General features: G+C 46.3%; 1 protein-coding gene across 1 annotated transcript in view; it reads right to left on the bottom strand.

Moving 5' to 3' along the window:
- The window catches only part of LOC144497107 (antigen peptide transporter 2-like), a 79,131-nt gene that overhangs the window by 16,775 nt on the left and 49,890 nt on the right, over positions 1–12,466 (bottom strand). Inside the window, exons 8-9 of the mRNA XM_078217887.1 lie at positions 9,623–9,796; positions 5,715–5,874 (exon numbers count right to left, since the gene is read on the bottom strand). Coding sequence (XP_078074013.1) covers positions 5,715–5,874; positions 9,623–9,796 — 334 coding nt within the window. The remainder of the gene's footprint in view (positions 1–5,714; positions 5,875–9,622; positions 9,797–12,466) is intronic.

A 12,466-nucleotide genomic window follows, 5' to 3' on the forward strand; every position in this document is an offset into this window, starting at 1 on the left:
CCCCTCAATTTAAAGCCATGCCCCCTCGTGCTGGATTTCTCCATCAGAGGAAAAAGGCTATCACTATCCACCCTATCTAAACCTCTAATCATCTTATATGTTTCAATAAGATCCCCTCTTAGCCGCCGCCTTTCCAGCGAAAACAATCCCAAATCCCTCAGCCTCTCCTCATAGGATCTCCCCTCCATACCAGGCAACATCCTGGTAAACCTCCTCTGCACCCTCTCCAAAGCCTCCACATCCTTCCTGTAATGTGGGGACCAGAACTGCACACAGTACTCCAAGTGCGGCCGCACCAGAGTTGTGTACAGTTGCAACATAACGCTACGACTCCTAAATTCAATCCCCCTACCAATAAACGCCAAGACACCATATGCCTTCTTAACAACCTTATCTACTTGATTCCCAACTTTCAGGGATCTATGCACACATACACCTAGATCCCTCTGCTCCTCCACACTATTCAAAGTCCTCCCGTTAGCCCTATACTCAACACATCTGTTATTCCTACCAAAGTGAATTACCTCACACTTCTCCGCATTAAACTCCATCCGCCACCTCTCGGCCCAACTTTGCAACCTGTCTAAGTCTTCCTGCAAACTACGACACCCTTCCTCACTGTCTACCACACCACCGACTTTGGTGTCATCAGCAAATTTGCTAATCCACCCAACTATACCCTCATCCAGATCATTAATAAATATTACAAACAGCAGTGGCCCCAAAACAGATCCCTGAGGTGCACCACTTGTAACCGCACTCCATGATGAATATTTACTATCAACCACCACCCTCTGTTTCCTATCCGCTAGCCAATTCCTGATCCAATTTCCTAGATCACCCCCAATCCCATACATCTGCATTTTCTGCAGAAGCCTACCATGGTGAACCTTATCAAACGCCTTACTAAAATCCATATATACCACGTCCACTGCCTTGCCCCCATCCACCTCCTTGGTCACTTTCACAAAAAACTCAATAAGGTTAGTAAGGCACGACCTACCTGCCACAAAACCATGCTGACTATCACCTATCAATTCATTACTCTCCAAATAACTATAAATCCTATCCCTTATAATTTTTTCCAACATCTTGCCGACAACAGAAGTGAGACTCACCGGTCTATAATTCCCGGGGAAGTCTCTGTTCCCCTTCTTAAACAATGGGACAACATTCGCTAACCTCCAATCTTCTGGTACTATACCAGAGGCCAACGACGACCTGAAGATCAGAGCCAGAGGCTCTGCAATCACTTCTCTTGCCTCCCAGAGAATCCTTGGATAAATCCCATCCGGACCAGGGGATTTATCTATTTTCAGACCCTCCAGAATATCCTGCACATCCTTCTTATCAACTGTAATACTGTCTATTCTACTCCCTTGCAACCCAGTGTCCTCCTCAGCTATATTCATGTCCCCTTGCGTGAACACCGAAGAGAAATATTGGTTCAATGCTTCACCAATCTCCTCCGGTTCCACACATAACTTCCCTCTGCCATCTATAACTGGCCCTAAACTTGCCCTAACCAACCTTCTGTTCTTGACATACCTATAGAACGCCTTAGGATTCTCTTTAACCCTATCCGCCAAAGTCTTCTCATGTCCCCTTTTAGCCCTTCTAAGCTCGCTCTTCAACTCCCTCTTAGCCAATCTAAAGCTTTCTAGTGCACTACCCGAGTGCTCACGTCTCATCCGAACATAAGCCTCCTTTTTCTTTTTAACCAACAAAGAAACTTTTTTGGTGCACCACGGTTCCCTAGCCCTACCAATTCCTCCTTGCCTGACAGGGACATACCTATCACAGACTCGCAGTAGCTGCTCCTTGAAAAAACTCCACATGTCGGACGTTCCCAGTCCCTGTAATCTCCTAGTCCAACCTATGTTTCCTAATTCTCTCCTAATAGCCTCATAATTACCCTTCCCCCAGCTAAAACCACTGGCCCGAGGTTCATGCCTATCCCTTTCCATCACTAAGGTGAACGTAACCGAATTGTGGTCACTATCACCAAAATGCACACCAACTTCCAAGTCTAGCACCTGGTCTGGCTCATTTCCCAGCACCAGATCCAATATAGCCTCACCTCTAGTTGGCCTGTCTACATACTGAGTCAAAAAACCTTCCTGCACGCTTTGAACAAAAACTGACCCCTCTAACGAGCTAGAGCTATAACAATTCCAGTCAATATTAGTCAAGTTAAAATCCCCCATAACAATTGCCCTATTACTTTCACTCCTAAGCAGGATTGACTCCGCAATCCTTTCCTCAACCTCTCTAGAACTTTTAGGAGGTCTATAAAAGACTCCCAACAGGGTGACCTCTCCTCTCCTATTTCTAATCTCCGCCCATACTACCTCAACAGATAAGTCCTCATCAAACCTCCTCTCTGACACTGTGATACAATCTCTGACCAATAATGCTACCCCTCCCCCTCTTCTACCTCCTTCCCTACTTCGACTAAAACATTTGAACCCCGGGACCTGCAGCATCCATTCCTGCCCCTGCTCTATCCATGTCTCTGAAATAGCCACAACATCGAAGTCCCAGGTACTGATCCACGCTGCAAGTTCACCCACTTTATTGCGAATACTCCTGGCATTGAAGTATACACATTTCAAACCCTGCTCCACCCCACCTCTGCAATGCCGTGCATTGCAGTCCCCATCCATGCATCCCTCACTTTCAGCCCCACTACTCAGGATCCCTCCCCCCCCCCGAATCAGTTTAAACCTCCCTGCATGGCCTTAGCAAATTTACCCCCCAGGATATTGGTCCCCTTCTGATTAAGGTGTAGACCATCCTTCTCATAGAGGTCACACCTTCCCCAGTACGAGCCCCAATTGCTTAAGTACCTGAACCCCTCCCTCCTGCACCATCCCCTCAGCCATGAATTCAAACCTTCCCTCTCCCTATTCCTCTCTAAACTATCCCGTGGTACAGGCAAGAGTCCAGAGATAACCACTCTGTCAGTCTTGGCCTTTAGTTTCCACCCCAACTCCATAAATCCCTGCCTAATATCCCCTTCCCCTATCCTCCCTATGTCGTGTGTCCCCACATGTACAATAACTTGTGGTTTATCTCCCTCCCCCCTAAGAGTCCTGAATACCCTGTCAGACACATCCCGGACCCCAGCCCCTGGTAGGCAACACACCAACCCTGAGTCCCTACCTTTAGTTCCGACCCTCCTATCTGTCCCCTTAATTGTGGAGTCCCCAATCACAAGGCCCAGTCTTTTACAGCCCCTAACCACCTGAGCTTTCTCACTCGGCTCACCCCCAGAGATCTGCTCTCTATGCTCAGTTGATTCCTCCTCAACTGTAGCCTCCAGCACCGAAAACCTATTATGGAGGGGAACCGCCCCAGGGGATTGTCTTCCCGATTGCTTCTTACCCCTCCTCCTGGCATTGACCCAAGCCTCATTTCTAGGAGTTACTATTTCTCTATAACTCCTATCAACTTCCACCTCCGCCTCCCGAATTATGCGGAGTTCCTCTACCTCCCCTTCCAGCTCCTTTACACGCTCCTCCAGAAGCTGCAATCTAATGCACTTCTTACAACTAAAATCTCCTGAAACACTACTGGATTTCCTCACCACATACATCCCACAGGAGATGCAGCATACTGCCTGAACTGCCATCCCTGAAGCCATTACCAGCAAGAAAAAAAAAAAAAAAAAAATGAGGGACTTTGTCAAACGCTTTACTAAAGTCCATATAGACAACATCCACGGCCCTTCCTTCGTCAACCATTCTGGTCACTTCTTCAAAAAACATCACCAGGTTAGTGAGGCATGACCTCCCTCTCACAAAACCATGCTGACTATCGTTAATGAGTTTATTCTTTTCTAAATGCGCATACATCCTATCTCTAAGAATCTTCTCCAACAACTTCCCCACCACGGACGTCAAGCTCACTGACCTATAATTACCCGGGTTATCCTTCCTACCCTTCTTAAATAATGGGACCACATTGGCTATCCTCCAATCCTCTGGGACCTCACCTGCGTCCAGTGACGAGACAAAGATTTGCGTCAGAGGCCCAACGATTTCACCTCTCGTCTCCCTTGGATAGATTCCATCAGGCCCTGGGGATTTGTCAGTCTTTATATTCTCTAACAAACCTAACACTTCCTCCTTTGTAATGGAGATTTTCTCCAACGGTTCAACACTCCCCTCCGAGACACTCCCAGTCAACACATCCCTCTCCTTTGTGAATACCGACGCAAAGTATTCATTTAGGATCTCCCCTACTTCTTTGGGCTCCAAGCATAAGTCCCCACTTTTGTCCCTGAGAGGTCCGATATTTTCCCTAACAACCCTTTTGTTCCTAACGTATGAATAAAATGCCTTGGGATTCTCCTTAATCCTGTCTGCCAAGAACATTTCGTGACCCCTTTTTGCTCTTCTAATTCCCCGTTTGAGTACTTTCCTACTTTCTTTGTACTCCTCCAGAGCTCCCTCCGTTTTTAACTGATTGGACCTAACATACGCCTCTCTTTTCTTTTTGACCAGTCCCTCAATTTCCCTGGTTATCCACGGTTCTCTAATCTTACCCTTCCTATCCTTCTTTTTTTACAGGCACATGCTTGTCCTGTAGCCCTAACAACTGTTCCTTAAAAGACTGCCACATACCAGATGTGGATTTACCCTCAAACAGCCTCTCCCAATCAAGAGCTGCCAATTTCTGCCTAATCCCACTAAAGTTAGCCTTCCCTCAATCCAACACCTTACCCTTGGGACACCACTCATCCTTTTCCATCACTATCCTAAAGCTAACAGAATTGTGGTCACTATTTGCCACATGTTCCCCTACCAAAACTTTGAAGACCTGACCGGGCTCATTCCCCAGTACCAGGTCCAGTATAGCCCCCTCTCTAGTCGGGCTGTCTACATATTGTTCCAACGAACCCTCCTGTACACATTTTACAAATTCCTCCCCATCCAGAGTCCCTGCCCTCAGCGATTTCCAGTCTATATTTACTGGAATTTAGAAGAATGAGAGGGATCTCATTGAAACATAAGGCAGCATAGTGGTTAACACTGCTGCCTCACAGTACCAGGAACCTGGGTTCAATTCTAGCCTTGCGTGACTATGCGGAGTTTGCATATTCTCCCCGTATCTGCGTGGGTTTCCCCCAGATGCTCAGGTTTCCTCCTGCACTCCAAAGATGTGCAGGTTAGGTACATTGGCCATGCTAAATTGCACCTTAAGCGTCCAAAGATGTGCAGGTTAGGTGGATTGGCATGGGTTATGGGAATCGGGTGCGGAAAGGGCCTGGGAAGAGATGGTGCAGACATGATGGGCTGAATGGCCTCCTTCTGCACTACAGGGATGATGTGAGAAAAGTATAAAATTCTAATGGGGCTTTTCTCACATTGATGCAGGGAGAATGTCTTCCCTGGTTGGGGAGCCCAGAACCAGGGGACACAGTCTCTGGATACAGATTAGACTATTTAGGACTGAGATGAGGAGAAATTTCTTCACGCAAGGGGTAGTGAACCATTGGAATTCTCTACCACAGAAAGCATTGAAGGTCAAGTCATTGAATGTATTCAAGAAAAAGATTTAGATTTTAATGGTGTGAGGAGAGAGCAGGAACATGGCACTGAAATTAGGATCAGCCATGATTATATTGAATGGTGGGGCAGGCTCAAAGGGCCGAATGGCCTACTCATGCTCCCAGATTCTATGTCTCATGCGATGGTGTACAATGATACCTGTGTCGTATCCGTGCTCCAGTCTCTTGATGAACACATGGGCATTGGCTCTTTGAGCTGCTGCAATGACGGAGCTCATTGGACATTTCGGGAGGCCGTAGCAGATATTCTCCTGGATAGAGAGTGCGAACAGCACAGGCTCCTGGCCTACTAGACCCAACTGGGAAGAACAAAAACACACCAGCTTAGTTCAAAATCACCAGCAGATTCACAGAATACAGTACGGTTACAGAATGGTGCCAATGAGAGTGTATTCGGGGAGGGTAGCAATTGCTTTGAAACTGTTCTCCACTGGGCTGAAACTATGTGAGAGAGAGGGGAATGAATAGACAGAAAGGAAGAATATATTTCAGATTGTCCCAAAGCATGTTGTGAAGTATAGTCAATACTGTAATGTAAGGAAATAACTTACTTGATTTGACACAGGGTTATTATGGATAATTAGGGATGGATAATAACTGATGGCCTTGTCAATAACATCCATCCTCCTGTGTATCCATTAAAAATGTCCCACAAACAACAAGGTGCCACTGACCAGATAACCAGTGTGTTTGTGATGTTGCTTTGAGGAATAAACCCCCCGGCTCTTCGGCAAAATAGGAGGCAATGGCCTCGTGGTATTATCGCTAGACTATTAATCCAGAAACTCAGCTAATGTTCTGGGGACCTGGGTTCGAATCCCACCATGGCAGGTGGTGGAATTTAAATTCAACACAAAACATCTGGAATTAAGAATCTACTGATGACCATGAAACCATTGTCAATTGTCGGAAAAATACATCCGGTTTACTAATGCCCTTTGGGGAAGGAAATCTGTTGTCCTAACCTGGTCTGGCCTACATGTGACTCCAGAGCCACAGCAATGTGGTTGACTCTCAACTGCCCTCCGGCAACTAGGAATGGGCAATAAATGCTGGCCAGCCAGCAACGCCCATGTCCCATGAATGAATAAATTAAGAAAATGAATGAGAGAGAGCAGAGATTTCACATCTCATCTGGGAGACTGGAGAAGGAGCAGGATCTTCTCACTCAGAAGACCCCAGAGTTGCATCATGATGGGAAACTTGGAAAACAAAGGCTCTTTTCTTCTGACACAGGGATTGCTCCATAATTATTAGAGAGATTGAGGGAAATGAATCTTCACACTCAAGTGAGTCAGAAACTGGGAGAAATAAAGTAAGAGTGCTGGTGGAATGAAAATCTGAAACCCTCTCTCCCCACTAAGGCTGTTGAGGAAGGAGTCAGTTGATTTAAAGTCGGAAATTGATAGATTTTAATTTATCAAGGGGGATGGAAGCAAAATGGGTAGATAGTGTGGACACCTGAATCAGATATGATCCAGTTTGATAGTAGACCGTGCATAAAGGGGCTGAACAGCTTCCTCGTGTTTCTGTAATAGAGAGATCTAAATAGAAAGGTGTGAAGGCAATGCAGAAAAGATTCACGAGAATGGTTCCAGATGAGGAACTTCAGTTATGTCGATAGATTAGAGAAGTTGGGACTGTGTACCTTGGAGAAGAGAAGATCAAGAACAGATTTGATTGAGGAATTCAAAATCACGAGAGGTCGGAACTGAGTCGATAGAGAGAAACTGTTCCCATTGGTGGAAAGGTCAAGAATCAGAGGGAACAGATTTAAGGTTGTTGGCAAAAGAAGCAATGGAGACATGAGGAAAAACCCCTTCACACAGTGAGGGGTCAGGATCTGGAATGCACTGTCTGAGAGTGTGGTGGAGGCAGGTTCATACAGCGAGTGGTTAGGACTCTGGACTGGGCTATAGCATTGTTAAGTTTGCATGCTTAAAGGTAATTAGATACACACCTTATAGAGTACTAATATTGTGAAAACTAGACATTTTGAAAAATGAAGCCATCTTTTCATATTGTTGGTTCATTTCTTTTTACAAAGAACAAGGAACAAAGAACAGCACGGCACAGGAAACAGGCCCTTCGGCCCTCTAAGCCTGTGCCGCTCATTGGTCCAACTAGACCAATCGTTTGTATCCCTCCATTCCCAGGCTGCTCATGTGACTATCCAGGTAAGTCTTAAACGATGTCAGCATGTCTGCCTCCACCACCCTACTTGGCAGCGCATTCCAGGCCCCCACCACCCTCTGTGTAAAAAACATCCCTCTAATATCGGAGTTATACTTCGCCCCTCTCACCTTGAGCCCGTGACCCCTCGTGATCGTCACTTCTGATCTGGGAAAAAGCTTCCCACCGTTCACCCTATCTATCCCTTCATAATCTTGTACACCTCTATTAGATCTCCCCTCATTCTCCATCTTTCCAGGGAGAACAACCCCGGTTTACCCAATCTCTCTTCATAGCTAAGACCCTCCATACCAGGCAACATCCTGGTAAACCTTCTCTGCACTCTCTCCAACGCCTCCTCGTCCTTCTGGTAGTGCGGTGACCAGAACTGGACGCAGTACTCCAAATGTGGCCTAACCAGCGTTCTATACAGCTGCATCATCAAACTCCAGCTTTTATACTCTATACCCTGTCCTATAAAGACAAGCATACCATATGCCTTCTTCACCATCTTCTCCACCTGTGTTGCCACCTTCAAGGATTTGTGGACTTGCACACCTAGGTCCCTCTGTTTCTATACTCTTGATGGCTCTACCATTTATTGTATAACTCCTCCCTACATTATTTCTTCCAAAATGCATCACTTCGCATTTATCTGGATTAAATTCCATCTGCCACCTCTCCGCCCAATTTTCCAGCCTATCTATATCCTGCTGTATTGCCCGACAATGCTCATCGCTATCCGCAAGTCCAGCCACCTTCGCGTCATCCGCAAACTTGCTGATAACACCAGTTACACCTTCTTCCAAATCATTTATATATATCACAAATAGCAGAGGTCCCAGTACAGAGCCCTGCGGAACACCACTGGTCACAGACCTCCAGCTGGAAAAAGACCCTTCGACCGCTACCCTCTCTCTCCTATGGCCAAGCCAGTTCTCCACCCATCCAGCCACTTCTCCTTGTATCCCATGTGCCTTAACCTTCTTAACCAACATGCCATGAGGGATTTTGTCAAATGCCTTACTGAAATCCATATAGACGACATCCACGGCCCTTCCTTCATCAACCGTTTTTGTCACTTCCTCAAAAAACTCCACCAAATTTTTAAGGCACGACCTCCCTCTTACAAAACCATGCTGTCTGTCACTAATGAGATTGTTCCGTTCTAAATGCACATACATCCCGTCTCTAAGAATCCTCTCCAACAACTTCCCTACCACGGACGTCAAGCTCACCGGCCTATAATATCCTGGGTTATCCCTGCTACCCTTCTTAAACAACGGGACCACATTCGCTATCCTCCAATCCTCAGGGACCTCACCTGTGTCCAAAGAAGCAACAAAGATTTCCGTCAGAGGCCCAGAATTTCATCTCTCGTCTCCCTGAGCAGTCTAGGATAGATGCTATCAGGCCCTGGGGATTTGTCAGTTTTAATGTTCCCTAAAAAACCTAACACTTCCTCCCTTGTAATGGAGATTCTCTCTAACGGGTCAACACCTCCCTCCGAGACACTCCCGGTTAACATGTCCCTCTCCTTCGTGAAGACTGATACGAAGTATTCATTTAGGATCTCCCCTATTCCCTTGGGTTCTAAGCATAATTCCCCTCCTTTGTCCGAGAGGTCCGATTTTCTCCCTGACAACTCTTTTAATGGAAGGAGGTGTGTCTCTGTTTCTGTCCCTGGGGATACTGCACCCGGTGCACTTTATTCCTGTGCGTGCCTATCACACTCTGTCGCAGTGCGTATCACACTCCCCCTGTGCATATCAGACCCCGTCCCGGTGTGTGTTACACTCTGTCCCCGTGTACATTACACTCTGTCCCTGTGTACATTACACTCTGTCCCTGTGTACATTACACTCTGTTCCTCACCTTGTTGTGATAATATTTGTGTTCGTATTCCTCGATGGGTTTTCCGTCGAGCAGAATCTCTCCGGACTGGGGTTGATAAAACCTCTCCAGCAGAGCCACACAGGTGGTCTTCCCCCCACCAGAGGGGCCGACCAGGGCTGTGATCTCACCACACTTCAGCTCAAAGGACACGTTCTGAAAAGAAATAAATTAGTCTTGAGTAGCACTTCAGTTTGAAGCAAGACAGGAAACGTGGTCTGTAACTGGCAAAGGACAGACATCTTGTCACCACTCAGGGGTGAATCCATCCCTTGAAGGAGGCTGAAATCTGGTACAAAAGATTGGAGATCAATGTTTGTTCCTCAGACTAAGATAGTGAGTGAGGAACAAAAAGACTAGGAGGAGGATGGAGAGGACTTGGACAAGTGGCCAACAACAGCTTAAACACGGAAAACCGAGGGAATTGTTCAATGAAGAGTGCAGGAGGGCATGCCAGAAGCAGCACCAAGCGTACCTAAAAATGAGGTGTCAACCTGAAGCTACAACACAGGACTACTTGCATGCCAAACAGCTTAAACAGCAAGTGATAGACAGAGCAATGCGATCCCACAACCAACGGGTCAGATCGAAGCTCTGCAGTCCTGCCACATCCAGTCATGAGTGGCGGTGGACAATTAAACAATTCACTGGAGGAGGAGGCTCCACAAACATCCCCATCCTCAATGATGGAGGAGCCCAGCACATCAGTACAAAAGATAAGGCTGAAGCATTTGCCACAATCTTCAGCCAGAAGTGGCATGTGGATAATCCATCTCGGCCTCTTCCAATGGTCCCCAGCATCGCAGATGCCAGTCTCCATCTAATTCGATTCACTCCACGTGATATCAAGAAACAGTTGGAGACACTGGATACTGCAAAGGTAATGGGCCCGGATAACATTCCAATAATAGTACTGAAGACTTGTGCTCCAGAAATGCCATGACGCTAGCCAAGCTCTTCCAGTACAGTAACAACACTGGCATCTACTGACAATGTGGAAAATTGTCCAGGAATGGGGATGAAGTTGAAACGGTCGAGAGCTTCAAGTTTTTAGGCATCCAGATCATCAACCACCTGTCCTCGGCCCTCCATGCCGATGCTATAGTTAAGAAAGCCCACCAACGCCTCTACTTTCTCAGGAGACCAAGGAAATTTGGTATGTCCACTACAACTCTCACCAACTTCTACAGATGCACCATAGAAAGCATTCTTCCAGATTGTATCACAGCTTGGTATAGTTCCTGCTCTGTCCAAGACTGCAAGAAACTACAAAGGGTCATGAACGAAGCCCAGTCCATCACTCAAACCAGCCACCCATCCATTGACACTGTCTACACTTCCCATTGCCTCGGAAAAGCAGCCAGCATAATCAAGGATCCCAAGCAACCCCGGACATACTCTTTGCCACCTTCTTCCATCGGGAAAAAGATACAAAAGTCTGAGGACAAGTACCAACTGACTCAAAAACAGTTTCTTCCCTGCTGCCATCAGATTTTTGAATGGACCTACCTCACATTAAGTTGATCTTTCTCTAAACCCTAGCTATGACTGTAACACTACATTCTGCACACTCTCCTTTCCTTCTCTATGAATGGTATGCTTTGTCTGTATAGCGTGCAAGAAGCAATATTTTTCACGGTATACTAATACATGTGACAATAATAAATCAAATCGAGGTATCTCCTGTACACAAAAAGCAGGACAAATCCAGCCCAGCCAATTACCGCCCCAGTCCACTCTCAATCATCAGTAAAGTGATGGAAGGGGTCATCAACAGTGCTATCAAGCAGCACCTGCTCAGCAATAACCTGCTCAGCGATGCCCCATTTGGGTTTCACCGGGGTCACTCAGCTCCTGACCTCATTCCAGCCTTGGTTCAAACAGACAAGAGAGCTGAATTCCAGAGGTGAGGTGAGAGTGACAGCCCTTGACATCAAGGCTGCATTCGACTGAGTGTGGCATCAAGGAGCCCTAGCAAAACTGGAATCAATTGAAACGGAAAATGCCCCACTGGTTGGAGTCATACTTGACACATAGAAAGATGGTTTGTGGTGGTTGGAGGTCAATAATCCCAGCTCCAGGACAGTAGTTCCTTGGGACAATGTTCTGGGCCCAACCATCTTTATCAATGACCTTTCTTCGATCACAGGAGGATGGGTCATCATAGGAATAAATGTGTCTTTTTCGAAGCGGCAGGCAGTGACTAGTGGGGTCCCACAGGGATTAGTGATTGGGCCCCAGCTATTCACAATATACACCAGTGATTCGAATGGGGGAATCAAATGTAAGATTTCCACATTTCTGACAACATACAACTTGGTGGAAATGTGAGTGGTGAGGAGGGTGTTAAAAGGCTTCAAGGTGATTTAGACAAGTTGAGTTAGTGGACAAATACATGACAGAAACATAGAAACATAGAAACATTGAAGATAGGAGCAGGAGGCCAATTGGCCCTTCGAGCCTCCTCGCCATTCATTGCAATCATGACTGATCATCCAACCCAATAGCCTAATGCCGCTTTTTTCCCATAAACTTTGATCCCATTCGTCCCAAGTGCTATATCTAGCCGCCTGTTGAATACATTCAATGTTTTGGTGTCAAATATTGATGACAGATGCAAGGTAACAGGATAAATGTGGAGTTCTCCATTTTGGAAGGAAAAAGAGAATAGCAGAGAATAATTTAAATGGGATTGGGAAATTTTGATGTACAAAGGGACCTTGGTGTCCCAGTACACCAGTTATTGAAAGCAGGCATGCAGGCACAACAAGCAGTTAGCAAGGCAAACGGTATGTTGACCTTCGCTGTAAGAGGACTTGAATATAG

This window comes from Mustelus asterias, chromosome 8 (assembly GCF_964213995.1).
Source record: "Mustelus asterias chromosome 8, sMusAst1.hap1.1, whole genome shotgun sequence".
NCBI classification, from domain to species: Eukaryota; Metazoa; Chordata; class Chondrichthyes; order Carcharhiniformes; family Triakidae; genus Mustelus; species Mustelus asterias.